The sequence below is a fragment of the Dioscorea cayenensis genome, chromosome 20 (assembly GCF_009730915.1).
Source record: "Dioscorea cayenensis subsp. rotundata cultivar TDr96_F1 chromosome 20, TDr96_F1_v2_PseudoChromosome.rev07_lg8_w22 25.fasta, whole genome shotgun sequence".
In the NCBI taxonomy this organism is placed as follows: Eukaryota; Viridiplantae; Streptophyta; class Magnoliopsida; order Dioscoreales; family Dioscoreaceae; genus Dioscorea; species Dioscorea cayenensis.
Window position 1 is genome coordinate 30,123,559 of NC_052490.1, and position 16,964 is coordinate 30,140,522.

Sequence of the window (16,964 nt, forward strand, 5' to 3'; positions counted from 1 at the left end):
CACAAGAAACTCAAATAGAAACAAACCAAATGTCATATTCCACACAAGTCAAGACTGTCACCTATCATTTTCAAATTGGGTGTAGCAGTAGCTCAATTAAATTTGTCATGCAACTTGAGTCAGATAATTTAATGGCGTTTTTATTGCAAATAATTATTTGTGGTTAAATTGTCAATTGATGATAAATAATTCAAATGGACTCATTTAGTTAAGAAGTAATTAAGAACTTTATTCTCACTCTTGAATGTTCAGTCATAAATAATTTCAGAGTTTTTCAGGTGCACGAATAGGAAGGAAGTTTCCATGTTTGTCATGGTAACTATCAAATTGTTGCATATAAAACATAGTCTAAAAAAATGTCCCCTTTTTTTCATGTATACCCCCAGAAATACCTCTAATTGTCTATTACCCTTGGAAACCCAAAATGACATATATACCCCTCTATATACCTTGAAATGTGAGAATAGATTCATATATATAAATCTTTGCTTCACCCAATAAAAAAATAAAATAAAATTTTATGCGAAGTTTTTTTGTCCAGTGGATAATTGGAAAAAATATATCTCAAAATATAAAAAATCATGTAAAAAAATATATATATCACCATGTTATAAGGTAGTTAATATTTTATTTCTCTCCTAAGTCGAAGATTAATAGTGTTTATATTAGGTTAATATAGAGATATAAGGACTTATGCACATAACTTACGTAGACGTACACAATTAATATTTATAATTATGTATATCTTATTATATTCAATTTTTGAATTAACCTAAATTGTTGTGATCTGATTCAAGTTTGAATTGGGTCCTAATTATCTAATTTTAAATGTGTGAATATACATATTAATCATATGTTGTGTCCTTGGGGCAAAATTGTTAAATCTATGATGGACAGACTTGTAATTAGTCTCATAAAAATTTCTTATAAATAGAGTGTGGTCCTTGAGCATCAATAATTAGAGATTCAGAATTATATTTTCTGAATTAAGGTTCCCATCTCCCCTGATCAGTGAGAAGAACCACAACACCCAATCACATTCATCGTAATCAATGGATTCAAGTGCAGGTACGCTTCGCCACTTTTTTTGTTCCTAAGTAATTTCCAAATAAAGAGATACAGAGTTTGAACTAGGGTTTATATTGATTAGATCCATCAGTTTACCCTTATTTAAAAAAAAAAAAAATCTATGCCATTAAAATATGATATGTTTATAAATATAAAAGATGTAAAGAATATATTATATATTCTTTCATAATGTAATATGGTGAGAGTATAAAAAAAATACAAAAGATATTCTGTACATGATTTTTTTTTTTTTGCAGTTCAACATTATTTTTTAAAAATTTTAATATTAATTTAATTTTATTGCTAAAGCTGTTTTATCTCAAAAAATATTATACTAAAGTCTCAGGATAAAAAGTCGAGAGTTTGAATTTCTCCCCACATAATGAATAGTATAAATAGTGGTATACCCATATTATAAAGAAAAACTTAATTAGTATTTCAAATAAAAAAATTAATTTCTACCTAAAGATAGTTATTTACCACTATTACTAAATTTTTTTATTTAAATCATTAATAATTATCAGGATTTACTTAAAAATTAGGATTGTTCAGGGGTAAATATGTAATTTAGCCATATATAATGACCACTTTATGGAGGGGTATGAAGGTAAATTACCATCTTAGAGCACACTACTTCGACAACTTGGACGGCTGTCTTCTCACACGTGATCGGGCTTCGCACGCAGAGACTCGCGCGGTGTTTCGGATCGGATCCTTCAGAGACCCGCTAACGACCCGAGAGAGAGAGAGCGAGCTCCATCTTCGGGCTCTGCAAAGCTCGGCGGCGGCGGCGATGGATCTACTGCCCGGCGAGGGCGGAGGGACGCCGTCTATTGCCAGACGGCAGGGGTTCCGATCGCTGAAGTTGGTGAATTTCGCCATGGATGAACCGCTCCCGACTGAGCCCGTCGGTGTTGAATATGGCGTCCTCGAGAATGGGCTCTCTTACTACGTTCGCTCCAACCCCAAGCCTCGTATGCGCGCTGCCCTTGCACTCGCGGTCAAGGTCGGGTAAGCCCCTCTTGTCGATCCTGTCTTTGATTCCTTGTTGCTTGGTGGAAAAGTGTGATTGATTTCGTTGAGTTGATGCGGGCTTTGGTTTTTGAGAATGCGTTGTTTGGCATAACTTGTGAGTTGAATTTCTCTTTTGGAAGTCGATTTCGTTTGAGGAATTTTTTTTAACTTGGGAGTGTTGTGATTATGCTTGGTGTTAGTCGAATTAGTGATCCTTGATACCTTCCCGCAATTATGTTTAGTTTGCAGTAGCTTGTTGCGACTTCGATCAGTTTCTCTCTTTTGCCATGTGGCTTGATTTCTCATAGGTTGAGAAAGTTGAGTTTTTGATGCTGCATATTGATTGTTATCTGATCTCCTTTTGTCTATTTCTCATTGTTAGTTGACTACATTTTTTTTTTGTTAATGTTCTGTTCTCTCATTTTTACTGTGTTATTCAATACCCGAATCAATGGCCTTTTCTTTTTCTTTGTATTTGCCTTATTGTTGGTCACAGCTGTTTTGGTAATATTGTTTGAAAACAATTTCATTGGCTATGATGCAGCTCAGTTTTGGAAGATGAGGAGGAGCGCGGAGTTGCTCACATTGTTGAACACCTTGCTTTCAATGCAACAACAAAATACACAAATCATGATATTGTTAAGTTTCTTGAAAGCATTGGAGCTGAGTTTGGCGCTTGTCAAAATGCACTCACTTCTTCTGATGAAACTATATATGAGTTGCTTGTTCCAGTAGACAAGCCTGGTCTCCTATCGCAGGCCATATCTGTTTTGGCTGAATTCAGCTCTGAGGTTAGATTACCCATTTGTTGCATTTTTCTGTATCCCCAGTTTTCATTATGCTGCTTCGAGTAATTGAATTCCTTGTATGAGATAGATTCGGGTTGCGGCAGAAGATCTTGAGAAAGAAAGGGGTGCTGTTTTAGAAGAATATAGAGGAGGGCGTAATGCTGCAGGGCGGATGCAGGATGCTCATTGGATTCTAATGTTTGAGGGCTCAAAGGTTTGCCTTTTTATTTTCTTTGACATTGCATGAACTGCTAAAGCTGTGGGATAACTATCTTCTGTGATCATTATAGTCCTAGATTATTTTCTGACTTGTGATGCTGGTGCAGTATGCAGAACGTCTGCCAATTGGTTTGGAGAAGGTGATACGAACAGTTACTCCTGAAACAGTTAAGCAGTTTTACAAGAAGTGGTATCACTTGAGCAACATGGCCGTAGTTGCTGTTGGGGATTTCAATGATACACAGGTTGACTTTCTTGAATTATAGTATGTCTTAAACTATTATCGCCTTTTCTTTTAATCTTGTAACACTCTTAACCCCCTTTTTCTTTTCCTCTTACAGAGTGTAGTTGACTCAATAAAGATTCATTTCGGGCAGAAAGTTCCCTCATCTATCATTCCTGTCATACCTGATTTCCCTGTCCCATCACACAATGAACCACGATTCTCATGTTTTGTTGAGTCGGAAGCTGCTGGTGTAAGTGGCACTTGCAAGTACCTTTGGTTTTATGATGGCATAGTTCTGCACATATTTTCAGAGATTGATCACATTTCTGGCTATGCTAATTTATCAGAGAATAGACCAATTCTAGGAACCCTACAATTGCAATGCACCATACTAGGGAATTCTTCCAGAAAATATATATGGTTGATCCTATAGGCACTAGAACGCAGTTTAAAATGTATTTATTATATCCTAACTCATTATTTTCTTTCCTTTTGACAATTAAAAACAGTCTGCAGTAATGATCAGCTGTAAGTTTCCAGCTAGTGATATGATAACTGTAAAGGATTACAGGGATTCACTAGCAGAAGCAATGTTCCATTGTGCTTTAAACCAGAGGTTCTTCAAAATAGCACGCAGAAAAGATCCACCATACTTCTCATGCTCTTCAGCTGCAGATGCACTTGTTCAGCCTGTTAAAGCTTATATTATGTCCTCAAGTTGCAGAGAAAAAGGAACTGTGGATGCCCTTGAATCGATGCTGATGGAGGTAGTCAGATTTTTTACTACAAAGGAGGTCTTGTGTTTAGCATTTCTTCTGATTGTTTTATAATATCTCAGCTTGCTAGGGTTCGGCTTCATGGGTTTTCTGATCGTGAGATATCCATTGTCCGTGCTTTGATGATGTCAGAAATTGAATCTGCCTACTTGGAGCGAGATCAAATGCAATCCACAAGTCTGAGAGATGAGTATTTGCAGGTAATTCCAGATCATTTGCTAAATATGGTATTTTTTTTATGTATATAAATAGATGTCTAACCAATCACGTTTTCTTACATACTGATAGTTTTTCAAAAACTTAATATTTTTTCCTATTCCTTTTCATTACCGTTGCTCTCGTCTTAGGATTTTTTAGTGGTCGTATGTGTTCACCACTTAATTTAGTTGATTTTGTTGGCACATTCTGTGGGCTGTGGAAGAATTATTTCTATGTTATAAACTGTCATTGTGACCTTTAGTATAGCTGCCTACATGCTTAAAAAATTTTAACCTTCTGGAGCGTATACATTCTATGCTATTCAAAGGACAATGTTAGGGTGCATCTAGTGGTATTATAGTAAAAACTAAATTGTATAATGGGACACGTATGTTTTTACTTTGAACAACAGTCAAGCAATGAGCTATTCTCTCTTGAAGAATGTTCCTGGTTGCTAAAAAACAACTGTTTGGAACAGCATAACATTTACCTTTACTTACATGAAGCACTTGTCATGTATTTAAGCTATGAAAGTCACTGTCCCAAATGGTGTTCTTATAGAGTCCAATTAAAGGAATTCTGGTGAAAAATCCCATTCATATTGGTGTAGCAAATTATTTTGAATTTTCAGCAGGGTGAATATTTTAACTGCTGGACCTTATGACTTTTTAATATTTAGGTAGGAATGTTTTATTTATTTGTTATTTTTATTTTTTGCTAGATAATTTAAAAGTATTAACTTCTTCTGTTGAACTATGCAGCATTTTTTCCGAAAAGAGCCTATTGTTGGAATCGAGTATGAAGCTCAGTTGCAAAAGACAATCCTGGCTCGTAAGTGTGGCATGCATTCTTTGATATTTTGCAAATTAACTCTAGAGCATGCAAGCAGGGGGAGGGGCTTTTCTAGTGATTGATATTATCTAAAGTATATGATCAGAATTTATGGAAGAAAATTTTTGTCCATAAGTAAAGTTTCCCTACCTATTTCTAATGTAAATGCAATGAAATTTATATCATAAACATCTATTGCCCCTTCCTTTTCTTGTATGGTGATAAAGTCATGTGGTGACCCTATTCTTGTAATTATGATCAGCGCCATTACAACAATGACCAGTAAAACCTGTAACTTGCGGGTAAAGGTTAATTTCCCTCTTAGCTATTAGCTCTACATAAAAATTTTGTTTATTTTCCTTTTTGTTTAAGATTTCAGTAGTCAGCATTCACACTACCTAAGACGTTGAAAACACCATATTTTGTTCATTCTTTTCAACCGGTAAAACTCCAGCTTAATCATCCTATCTTATTTCTTGGTTGATGACGAGCCTGAGAAACTTTCAAACAGATATTTCTCCAGCAGAAGTATCCAAATTTGCTGCAAATTTCTGTACATCATGCAGTTGTGTGATAAAGATAGTGGAACCTCGTGCTTGCGCTAGATTGGAAGACCTGAAAGCGGCCGTATCAAAAGTCAATGCATTGGAGGGAGATAGACATATTTCTCCATGGGATGATGAACATGTCCCAGAAGAAATTGTTGGTGAGAAGCCACTACCAGGGTAAGCTTCACTTGCTTTTATCCCACTCTAAAGATACAAGTACATAACCTTATGTCTATGTTCTTTATTGGTTGTTCTTATGGAAACTGGATAACCTTTTCTCAATCCAATTTTCCTGGGATGCGGTTTGTTTGAATTAAAATTATTATTGGTAATCTTGTTTTCTTTTTCCGTCTGCTGATAGATCACTATGCATTGTGCAATTATGTTTCCCAGGAGCATCATAGAGCAGACTGAGCATACAAGTATTGAAACAACCGAGTTGCTTTTGTCAAATGGCATGCGGATTTGCTATAAGCGCACCAACTTTCTGGATGATCAGGTAATGGTCAATGAAAAATTCTCTGCACAAATTCAAATCGGCATGCTATGTAACCTGTGTAAGGTAGCCGAAAGACCTGATTGACTAAGTTATAAATGATGCGTACCCCTATTAGTAGTAGTTTGAATAGTTAACAAACATGTTCTTTAATTAGAGATTTTCTCGAAGCCATAGAACCTCTAAATTGAACCTCAATTATCCGTCATTGTTTGCCAGAAAAAGTGGTAATTTGAATATGCAACTTCTAAACTACAAGTTAACTGCAATATAAATCTAGTATTGATTTTTCTATACATTTCTATTTCTATTCAGCTTTCAGGTGGTACTCAAATTTGCCGTAGTTTTATTTTATCATCATCAAGTTTTGATTTGATCACATTCAGTTGACTTATTGTAGTTGGTCTCAACAGGTTATTTTTACTGGTTTTGCATATGGTGGTTTATCTGAACTGTCGGAAGATGAATACTTTTCTTGTTCCATGGGATCAACCATTTCTGGAGAAATTGGTGTATTTGGTTATAAACCATCTGTTCTTATGGATATGCTAGCTGGTAAAAGAGCTGAAGTAAGCACCAAAGTCGGGGCATACATGAGAACATTTTCTGGCGATTGCTCTCCTTCAGATCTCGAAACTGCCTTTCAGGTCTGTTTTTGGGCTTTATTAATGGGTGTGCAAGTGTTAATTCACAATTGCACCCATATCCTAATAGCAGTTGGCGAGATGGCATCTATTTACGTGTTTGGTTAAGTTTGATTAATTGTTTCCATCTCTCTTTTGTACTAAAAAGAGGGACAGCGGGATGCTGGCATCTGATACACATCACTTGAATTACTTTGGAAAAATTCAAGCAATGTTTCACATAAACATAGGTTCATTCAACTTAACTTGGGCGTGGTAAAGATCTATGCAGCTTTAACATGATTTATGAACATGGGTTCCTTGTGAAATCAACTAGAACTTGACGAGTAAACCATCGAAAAATCTGTTGTTTCAGGGAACTTGCATATGTAGAGAATTGCACCATTTCACAACACTTTGTCTGTTCATGATTTTCCATGTGCTCATCTAACTTTTCACTTATCTATTTATTATGTTAAATTACTGCAGCTTGTGTACCAACTATTTACTACAAATGTAGAGCCTAGAGATGAAGAAGTGAAAATTGTTATGCAAATGGCTGAAGAAGCTATTCTTGCTCAAGAAAGGGACCCATACAACACGTTTGCAAATCGTGTCCGAGAACTAAACTATGGAAATTCCTACTTTTTCAGGGTATATGAGCTGCATGCTTGTTTAAGTCTCTCGTTAACTGCCTACCTTTTTGATTTCCAGCTACTTTTGTGGTGCAGCCAATTAGGATCAGCGACCTGAAGAAAGTTGACCCCATAAAAGCATGTGAATATTTTAATAATTGTTTTAAGGACCCATCCACTTTTACTGTTGTATTGGTTGGAAATATTGATCCAGCTGTGTCTCTTCCTTTAATTCTGCAGTATCTGGTAAGGCCTACATCTCTGACTTGTTTCTACTTGGATATGGGTTAGATGATGTTTCTTGTTGCAGGGTGGAATTCCAAAGTCCTCTGAACCAATTCTAAATTATAACCGTGATGACTTAAAAGGCTTGCCCTTCAATTTTCCTGGAAAAATTATCAGGTACATCTTCCATGCAATTTTATGTGACCCTTGCCTTACCTGACCCTTCCTATTTTTCTTGTGCTGGATGTCTTTATTCTCTGTTTCCTCTTCATGTAAAAATTATTTTGGTTGAAAATGTAAAATCATTTAAATTGGTATTTGTTTGTGTAGAGAAGTTGTGCGCAGCCCTATGGTGGAAGCCCAGTGTTCTGTCCAGCTAGCATTTCCTGTGGTTCTAAAAAATACTGCTATGGTGTGCAAGCTAACTCATGTCATAAATTTCTCACAAATATTTCTATGTAAGTGCATCAAGTTGACTAGTTCTGTTTGCACTGCTAGATGGAAGAGATCCATTTTATTGGATTTCTCAGTAAACTTTTGGAGACAAAAATTATGCAAGTGCTCCGTTTCAAACATGGACAGGTGCTTCTTCAACTTTGATTGTAATCTTCATTGAGCCTGAAACTGAACTTGCCAGATTTATGCCTACATTTTTCCCTGTCAAATGTCTGAATGCTCCAGATCTACTCAGTGGGTGTTTCTGTCTTCCTGGGTGGAAATACACCTTCAAGAACAGGAGATGTCCGTGGTGACATAAGTGTAAATTTTTCATGTGATCCAGATATCTCGTGGAAGCTCGTAGGTTCTTTCTGTTTTTAACCTTTTATGTTAGTAAGCTCCTTTCCATATTTCGTGCATAGAAACTAGGTGTAAACTGTGGACAACTATCTACAGGTTGACCTTGCCTTGGAGGAGATGCATTATCTTCAAGATCAAGGCCCTTCAGATGAGGATATCACTACTATTCTTGAAATTGAACAAAGGGCCCATGAAAATGGATTGCAGGTTGGTATTTAACCTTCCTTATTTATTATCTTGAGTTTTCACTCTTCTTATTGCAATATGTAAATTCCCATGTACTGACATGTTTAAACTTTTGAAGGAAAACTATTATTGGATGGACCGAATTTTACGCAGCTATCAGTCACGAGCCTATTTTGGTGATATCAGTGCCTCGTTTGAGGTACACCTTTTAGCATATGCTTGACAGTTTTATGTTTGTCTGAACTATATGTTAAACCTTGACGTTGCTTTCTTTCAAAAGTTTATTATGATAAATCAAAAGGGCTAGGGTGGAGAATGAACATCTTGGATAGGGTACAGACTTGAAGTAGGTGACTATATATTGTTTTGTTATTTAGATTAAGACATGGTGTTGTTAATCTACTTTATGCACTCTTGTTCCAATGTCTACCTATTGCAATGCCCAAATTTAAATGCTCTTGATGCTTTCATGAATATGCTTTGCTACGTTCTCTTTGCAGGTTCAAGATGAAGGTCGGACAAAAGTTAGAAATTCTTTGACACCATACACAGCACAATCAGCATTGCAAAGACTACTGCCTTTTCCTTGCAGAAAGCAATATACAGTAGTGATCTTAATGCCTCAAGTATCTCGCTTAAAGCTTCTGATGCCATTGTCTTTATTTAAATCAAGTGGATTTAGCAGAGACGCAAAGGTCAGATATATGTATAACAGTTGCATCATCCTTACTGAACCCTAACTTATTATAAATTTTTCAGACATTCTCTTGTTCATTGAAATGTTTCATCTTATTTGCTTGCAGATTTTGGCTGCTGCAGCAGGTGCAGTGCTTGTAGGTTTCAGTTTGTGGAGGTACCTGCGAAGTTCTTTGAATTCTTAGAAAACTAAAATGCAGTGTTCCTCCAGGGTGGCATTTCATGTAGGATTTAGAACAAGGTAACAGAAAACGGTAATTCAAATGACCATCACGTCGGCGGAGCAGGTTTAAACTATCTGAATTCTTTGATTCCTTTGGCAGCACAATCAGATTGTTTCAAGGGAATCCTTGCAAGATTTTATCAATGTAATGTTTTGTGTGGGCTTTTGTTTACCCTATGAAAAGGATCACATAAGCCTGTGAAAGCATTCTAAATATACTGTTTGTAAAGCAGTTTGTACTTTTTAGGTTAGAATATCTCAAAGAATAATAACAAGGATGTGTATTCTACAGCTTTTCAGCAAGTTCTCTTGCTATTATTTACTTTTTTTTTGTTTTCTGCAATGATCCTTTTACTGATCATCTGATGTTTCATTTTCATCCATGCATTTTTGGTAGATTTCCTATGTGCAAATAACATTGATTTTCTAGTGGAAATTATGGAAGTTGCTTTAATAATGTATAGTTGAGTTTGTCCTTTTAAAATATAAAATTTTTATATTATTTTTATATTTTATAAATTTGTGTATTTAAGCTTTTATCATTGATGCACAAATATCTCTAGTCAAGTTTTTTTTTGCGTATACAAAAATTCAAACTCAAAAACACTTATTTTAAAAAAATATATTATGGTTTATTTATTTATTATTATTTAAGTTGCTAGCTACTTAGTTTAAATTTATTGAGCAGCTATTTTTAGTAGTGTCACAAAAATATTAAAAAAACATTCTTTTTTTTTAATTCAATTATTAAAGTAGAATACTAGAATTATTGTCAAACCTTATTAGGGATGTAAATGGGGTGGGGCGGGGGAATGAGATCCCCGTCCCCATCCCCGTTTCTCACGAGGCGGGGATTCCCCGCCTCCAAATTCTCCCCACTCACTTCCCCGCGAGGATCCCCATGGGGTCGGGGAATCCCAGTCCCCCACCAATTTTTTTTATTACATAAAATTCTAATAATACTATATGTCAATATATATATATTAAAGTAGAAGACTTATTTGACACTTGTCAATTTCTCATAAAAATTTTACTAATATTATTTTAATAATATTAAAATATTTATAACATAATACTAAATTATATTATTTTAAACTAATTTTTATTATTTTATCTCATAATATATAATAAAATTAATTTTTTTAAAAATATTATATCTTTAAAGTTGATAAATAGCTTATTTTATCTAATATTAGTTTATCTTAATTTTTATAAAAAATAAAAAAATTTCATATAATTATATTCGTACATCACACGGGAGTAACACTATTATTACTAAAAATCTAAAGCATTATTAATAAATACAAAAAATATATATATTTTTAAATCCAAATATTTGGTCATTATAATCTTATATTCATATTGAATTTTTTTAAAAAATAAATAAATAATCATATAAGTTATTTTCAATATATATATATATAATATTAAAAATTGGGGAATCCCTGTGGGGATCCCCGCGGGGAGCGGGGCGGGATCCCCATGGGGTGGGGAATGCCCTCCCCGCCCCGCCCCGCCCCGCGGGAGGGTTATTTCGGGGAATCCTCGCCCCGCAGGGGCGGGTCCTCATGGAAAATGGGGATTTCCCGCTCCATTTACATCCCTAAACCCCTATCCAGCGTCCCTGTTTACGTCTGCAGAAATGTCCCCAGGGTTAATTTCGATTCATGCTACAAAATTTTTTGCACTTTTATAACTGCTGATGTATAAAATTTTTATAATACAAATCATTTAACTTTGCTTCGATTGCACTTGTGGTCACAATTTCCTGTTTTAAAGCTGTTTTCGGTGAATTTGCCGACGTGACACTAATGTAGCGTTGACATGGCGCTGATGTGGTGCCAAAAATAGTCTTAAAATAAGTCATTGTGGTCACAGGTGTAACCGGAGAAGCAAAGTTAAGTGGCTTTTGTGTTATAAATTTTTTTTTGTGGCCATAGTATTATAAAGTGTAAATATTTGTGGGCATTAACCCAGAAATGTCTAGGAGAACATACTAGCCTCTTTCTTATAGTGTTCCCGCGGTTCAACAGAACGTAGCCTCTATATATAATGAAGCGGCGAAGCGAAGGAAAGAACCATTGAAAGGGCGCTGGAAAGCTTGAAGAGAGATCGATAATGGCGTGCGCGCATGATCACAGCTGCGAGGATCACAACTGTTCTGCGGAATTTTCTCTATACAAGCACATTGATTTCTCGAAGGTAGTATATGCATGTTAATTTGATTTGATTTCTTCTTTTTCCCTGTTTCTTTGATTGGATTTTAGCTTCTGAATGTCGATTTCATCGCATTTTTAGGGATTTTAGAGTGATTAGGGTTTAGGGTTTTTCATGTACTCTTCTGAATGAACATTACAAATGTGGTTGGACTTCCTAATTTTAATACTTGCATTAGGCTTAGATCAAACAGCTATCTTGTCTTTTCTATTTTGGGGCTTGGGATAAGAATGGATGGTTACTTGGCCATTGGTATCTCATTTGTTTTTGTTTGTGTTGTTAAGTTTTCTTTAGTTGGTGTGTAACAAGTCAATCTCATTGTTTTTCTTATGTTGTTAGGCTAGGGCATTGAATGAAGCAGTTGCTGGAAGTGTGAAATCTGTTTTTAAGGCTTGGGAGCATCGGTTGGATAATACAGAGGTATTTGTCACACATCCAACATATTATTTTCAAATGAATGTTGAATAAATAAATATTCATTTTTGACATTGGTGTTGTGGGGGTTTTGGCCCTCAAAATTGGGGCCCTTTTTCCGACAACCTGGGGAAAAATTTTCCTTGATATTTCAGGTAATGGTTGGTGAACATAAAATTATATGTTTTGTTTTGAGAGCCCCACAGTTACTTGTTCTTATCGAAAACACAGTTGATTATACCTATATTAAGGAATATTTATATGCCAATGGGGGTTGGTCCAAGTGGTTGGGGTTTAAGTCATTTAAGCAAGTGGTTTCGAATTCAAGTCCTGGTGTATGCAAAAACACTCACCGGGAGATGTCTACCCTTTTATAAGGCTCCTAGTACCTCGTCCCACTCTACAAGTTAATGTATTAAAAAAAGAGAAGTGTTTTTATAATTAACATTGTCCAATGAAAATTAAGCAGGACCATGAAACGCTTTTTCTATTGATTCTTGATTGTGTCAGACTATGTATAGAGGTATAGGTGCTTAGAGATTCTATTTGGTTATGCTACATAGGGAATTTTTTTGGTAAAGGACTACTTTGATGATGCATGGTTGTCCTCGGAATCTTGGTTTTTGCTTGTAACTATTGATTTTTTATAACAAGTTCCCAAAAGAGAGAGGATGAAGCTTTTCTATCTTTGTTCTGTCCCAAACCTTTACATTCAACCTAATCTTTAGTTAATTTAATTTTCTTTAGTATACGGTAGTGAGTCATATTTGAAATAGTTGCTTTGCTTTGGAAGAGAATTTTTTTAAAATGTCTCAAAAGGGTATATAATTCTTATTTGGCAGGGTTTTTTGGAAAGCAATGATGGTGATCCTGAATTAATTGTCTTCATTCCGTAAGTCATTAATTTGCTTGTTCCACTCTTTGTGCATGGATGCATTGTGTGCTTGGTTATGAGTTGGGCACCACCGTAGGATTGCTCATGTAGTCATTTGCTAGGGATAGGTACAGGGTGGGAAGTCCCCACCCTGAATGAGGATTCCCCGGCTTTGGTTTTTGTCTTTTAAACCCCATATATTATATGCATAATATATAATATATTTGGGGTTTAAAAGTAAAATACATATATATATATATATAATATCAGATTATATGTAATATTTTATTTTTGGGTGGTGAGGGCGGGGAGTGGGGGCTCCCTCCCATACACCACAAACACACACACATAACAAACAAATCATTTGCAGATGTTGTCTCATAATTATATTTTATTTATATTTTGTATTTGAATTAGCCCATGTTCTCTATGTTTTGATATGGACTTTTTCTCACTAGCCATTTGCATTACTAAAAACATTTTCAGGAAAGGTTTGCTGATACACTCACAGTGTCACATAGAGCTTGAAAAAATTATTATGCATTTGATGAAATTTCCTGTTGAGATTATAGGTTTACGTCAGATGTCAAGATAAGGAGCATTTCTGTTGTTGGTGGTGCTGGGGGAACAAGTCCTTCAAAAATGAGAGCGTATGCCCGATCCTTCTTTCTCCTTTGTGTGTTATTCTAATATTTATTCTTTTTGGGGAAAGCTTTATTTAATTTAGATCCATGATTAAAACTTTGGTGTTTGATCAGTCTAAGTATCTTTTCGTCATATTCCTTGTCAGATCTTCTAAAACTGATTAGGCCCATAAAATAGGAACTATTGCCAATCTCATTGTAGTGGCATCTATGTAATTCTGATCTGTTCTTTTGTCATTTACCACCTTGGGTGAGTTAATGTTAAATCGTTTTTTTGTGGAAGTACTGTATGTTGATCTGATTTGTGCTGGTGTAGAAGATTAACAGCTAGCTATTAGTGACACAACTCACCAGTTGTCTAGAGGCTGCCTGATTTCCCTGTTGTCAAAAGGGAGCTTTCTATGTTGGTAAAAATCTTTGCTTTCTGTACCCATTGTAATGTTTCCATGCCTGCAGCTCATGTGGTATGGACCAATCATCAAAAATTCCAAACTCAAACATGCTAGCCCCCTTACCTTTGTTGCCAAAATAAGTTTCTTCTTGACCTTTCTTGAAACAAAACTTATATGTTTAATGGTCTATGGTTTGTTATCTGAAGTCTTTACTTTCTTATCATATTACACATTTACTTGTTACATAAAAAGTCCTTAGCTATATTTACTGCTATAATGGCCTGCAGGTTCATAAATCGAGAGGGCATCGACTTTTCTGATGCTCAAAATATGCAGCCTATTCAGGTAAAACTATCCTCTTTCTGTGGACATGCATCACAGCCATGACTTATCTGGAACATTCTTGGTTTCTGAAAGGAATGGGATCTAGTTGAGAATCTTCAAGGAGTTCTGGAATACCAGACAAGGTAAATTTTTACTTGAATCATATAAACAACTTTGTTTCAAGGTTTGTTTTATTGGACTTTTTTGAGCTGTCATACATGTCAGTTAGCACCGGTATATTATTGAACATAGCATTGCTTCCTATCTAAATTTATATAGCTCTGGTTGCATTTAGATGTAGTATGGTGAGCATCCCGTTGTGTTATGTATCTTGTCTAATCTAGTATTAATGTCTCTGTGCAGATACTCTAGGTTTCAAAGTGTGGCTAATCTCACTTTGCATTTCCCTGAAAACTTTGGTGGAGATACGGCTCAGATATACTACATTGGTTTGCGAGGGTGAAGCTACTCAGGTATTTTTCCCACAAATACCATATGGGTACTTCATTCTTGTTTGAATTGGTGTGTTAACCTCTTTCCTGATTTTGATAACTACAGTTGAAGAGGGATGTTGTAGCAACAATTGTTTATGAAATCACGCCCAACCCTTCTGATCACAAGTAAGATTTAGCATTTGGCATTTTCATTTGAAGATTTATTCTTATTCAATTTCCCTTGTAAGACAGCCACTGTATTATATCCTATGATACATTTAGAGCCTTAGGCAAAGATTACCCATCAATATGGATGCATTGCCCTTTTTAGAGAATAAAAACTTTCTCCTTCTGGATTTTGTTGAGCATATGGAGTTTTGCATGTGTTATTGAAATGTTAAAACTGTAAAAACTAACAATTGAGTACATTGACAGTTGGAAGTTTAAAACACAATACTTGAGTTGATAATCAGAACACATTGGTGAATCTCCATCTTCTTTACTGGTCTTTTTTCCATAATTTAGTCTTTTCTTTAACTCTTGGCATTCATCAGATTTTTTTTTCCTGAATTTATTTCTTGGTTATGTTTAGCCTTTGGAATGGCTTGTAGAATATCCATCATCTCTGGAAATCTTTATTGACAATTTTGTATGCTGGGAAAAAATTATATTATTTTTCCTTCTATCAATGTGCAGAACTCCAACTGAGAAAGGTGGCCTTTCGCATGTGGAATAAATATTAACTTTTGTGCTCTTGCTCATATACCAGGTATGCCACACCATTTGTGATCTAAATGATAACAAGCAAATCTCAAAGCTCCTTTCTCCTAAAATCCTTTTTCTTCTTCCTGACTAATTTCTTCTCTTTTTCGCGACTTTAATTTCCATATTTGGTTACCTATGCATGTTGGCCAATTCTGTCCTGAGCATTTATGCAAATGCTTGATGAATTTTTTTGCCTTTGTTTCTTTTATTTCAGATTCCTCTAAATCTATTCAACGATTTTCACTGTTTATGTTTCTTAATTTTACTTGGAACTCTGAACTTGAGTCAATTGATGCATTAAGTTCAGCAGATGTTGCTATTACTTAAGAGTCTTTAATTGCAAATGATTAGCATGTGTTAAAATATTAGTACCAACCTTACCAGATGATGATATAGGTGTATTTTCTATTCAAGATAGGCGGACCATCTTCTGTATTCTCCCCATTTCTCAAAACATTACTACTAGTATAATACAAGGTGCTGCTATTTATCATCTATACTGTCATTGTTTAATGTACCCCGAACTAAAAAACCATATAATATATATATATATATATATATATATATTTAACCCCCTAGTATTTTAGTTTCTGCTGATATTTTAACCCAGGCTTTTATTTGCAGGACTTCTACTAACCGAGATGTTCCATTTGGTTTTATCTTATGTGTGAGCCTTGACTTTTATTAGACTTTTAAGCATAAAGTGTAAAATGGTGTGTTAGAATAAGCAGAAATTATCTGTGCCTTTTGTTGATAATCACGATGTGTTCTCTGTTTGATGCTGTTAAAAAAAAGTAAAAGAAAACCTTGCTGAGCTTCAAGTATGTCCAAGTCTCCACTTGCAACATTAATAAGCTATTTTTTTACTCTCTTGTATGGAAGCGAAACAAGGCATTGTTACATTGTTTAGCATATGATCTATGAGGCTGACAATATATGAACAAACAAATGGAATTTCTATCATTTACAGGACTTGAGACCAATGTCAAACCGTGTGCTTATTAGTTGAATAAATAAATTTATATTGGTGACATTAATGAACAACAAAATAAAAGGGCAACATGATCCATCGCATATGAACAACTCTACCAAAGCAGAGCCACTGGTTTTAATGGACGCTGATTGAATATGAAATTTTAAAGTCTGCTGAAATGCTTATTTATTTTTAATAAAAATTGAAATATTAGGGTTATGAAAAATAGATAAAATAGGACAATCATCCATCTAAACTTGAGTTTTAGAAAAAAAAAAATGATTCAGTAAGCAACAGATGATACAGGCTTCAAAGCATGCATGACAAAAATCCAAATTTTCAACGAGTAATATTTAAAAAAGAAGCATTTTCAGAGA

At 35.0% G+C, this 16,964-nt stretch overlaps 2 protein-coding genes across 3 annotated transcripts; both read left to right on the top strand.

The window, feature by feature from the left end:
• Nucleotides 1–1,726: 1,726 nt before the first annotated feature.
• LOC120251549 (zinc protease PQQL-like) lies at nt 1,727–9,916 on the top strand. 2 transcript variants are annotated; one of them, XM_039260104.1, is made up of 21 exons: nt 1,727–2,079; nt 2,627–2,873; nt 2,959–3,084; nt 3,197–3,334; nt 3,431–3,565; nt 3,825–4,082; nt 4,154–4,291; nt 5,051–5,120; nt 5,632–5,845; nt 6,062–6,167; nt 6,578–6,811; nt 7,277–7,441; nt 7,519–7,668; nt 7,733–7,824; nt 7,978–8,059; nt 8,146–8,229; nt 8,329–8,445; nt 8,542–8,652; nt 8,750–8,830; nt 9,132–9,326; nt 9,435–9,916. In XM_039260104.1, exons 1-21 carry the CDS (start codon nt 1,862–1,864, stop codon nt 9,510–9,512), a joined length of 3,039 nt encoding a protein of 1,012 aa, XP_039116038.1. In that variant the 5' UTR covers nt 1,727–1,861; the 3' UTR covers nt 9,513–9,916. The 2 variants fall into 2 exon arrangements, with proteins under 2 accessions (XP_039116038.1, XP_039116039.1); XM_039260105.1 differs by lacking the exons at nt 8,146–8,229; nt 8,329–8,445; nt 8,542–8,652; ... (1 more) ...; nt 9,132–9,326; nt 9,435–9,916 and adding an exon at nt 8,230–8,278 and having other exon boundaries at nt 7,983–8,105.
• Nucleotides 9,917–11,606: 1,690 nt separating this feature from the next.
• Nucleotides 11,607–16,514, top strand: LOC120251959 (PITH domain-containing protein 1). The gene is given in 11 exon segments (XM_039260612.1): nt 11,607–11,752; nt 12,107–12,187; nt 13,024–13,073; nt 13,628–13,705; nt 14,379–14,436; nt 14,509–14,558; nt 14,779–14,872; nt 14,874–14,888; nt 14,974–15,035; nt 15,546–15,618; nt 16,239–16,514. Coding segments are annotated over 10 exon segments (612 nt in total). The 5' UTR covers nt 11,607–11,668; the 3' UTR covers nt 15,586–15,618; nt 16,239–16,514.
• The last annotated feature ends 450 nt before the right edge of the window (nt 16,515–16,964 follow it).